The sequence below is a fragment of the Colobus angolensis genome, unplaced genomic scaffold (assembly GCF_000951035.1).
Source record: "Colobus angolensis palliatus isolate OR3802 unplaced genomic scaffold, Cang.pa_1.0 Scaffold277, whole genome shotgun sequence".
Classification (NCBI taxonomy): Eukaryota; Metazoa; Chordata; class Mammalia; order Primates; family Cercopithecidae; genus Colobus; species Colobus angolensis.
In genome coordinates, this window is record NW_012116010.1 from 1,894,089 (window position 1) to 1,894,982 (window position 894).

Below are 894 nucleotides of genomic sequence, written 5' to 3' on the forward strand. Positions count from 1 at the left end.
TCACCATATTGGCCAGCCTGGTCTCAAACTCCTGACCTGGTGATCCGCCCGCCTCAGCCTCCCAAAGTGCTGGGGTGACAGGCGTGAGGCACCGCGCCCGGCCCAATGTACTCACATATATTGATAGATGTCTCACGTCTGCCTAAAATGTCTAAAACGAAGCTGCCCCCGGACCACCTTGGACACACATCCTCAGGACCTCCTGAGACGATGTGGCAGGTGCACGTCTCTTCCGGTGGGAAATAAACCTCCTGAAACGATGGAGATCGTCATTGTTCTCAACTGACGCTTCCCCCAGTGGAACGTGACTGTGATGAATGGAAGTCTACTCCCGCCCTGTCCCACAGGGCGTATCCTACCTGGGACACCATGAAGCCGTTGGCGTACTCATTCAGGAGGCGATAGCCGTCGTCCCCTGAGGAACCCATGCCGTCTCCAATCCAGCCGCGGCTTCCGGAGCCTCTGGAGCGTTTGCTTGTAGGAGCACGGAGCCTGCTAGCAGGCTGGGCAAGACGCACCTCCTCACGGCTGCTGCCTGAATCTCCCTGCTGGCTGCCCAGTACTCAACCAAAGACAGATCACTCTAGAAACTTGCATTAACCTTATTAGGGGATCACAAAGCGTGTCACAATTCCCTGGCTTTCTGCGCGGGCTTCTGCAGCCCTAAAATAGTCCGCACGAGGCCTCCCCTGAGCCGTGGCGTCATCAGCTGCAGAACTGATCCCAGACCAATATGCTCACCCATCATTAGCACTAACGAATCGTCTCACGGATAGAACAGGTTCTGGATTCATTTCTGGGGGTCGCATGAATTTCCGCAAACCGGGCGGCTCAAAACACAGTTCTCTCACATGTCTGGAGGCTGGAAGTTCAACATCAAGATGCCAGCAGACC

General features: G+C 55.6%; 1 protein-coding gene across 1 annotated transcript in view; it reads right to left on the reverse strand.

Moving 5' to 3' along the window:
* Window positions 1-626, reverse strand: part of ASMT (acetylserotonin O-methyltransferase) — a 39,639-nt gene extending 39,013 nt beyond the window's left edge. The window contains exon 1 of the mRNA XM_011948260.1: window positions 360-626. Within this exon, the coding sequence (XP_011803650.1) occupies window positions 360-428 (69 nt within the window). The 5' untranslated portion in view covers window positions 429-626. The remainder of the gene's footprint in view (window positions 1-359) is intronic.
* Window positions 627-894: the final 268 nt, after the last annotated feature.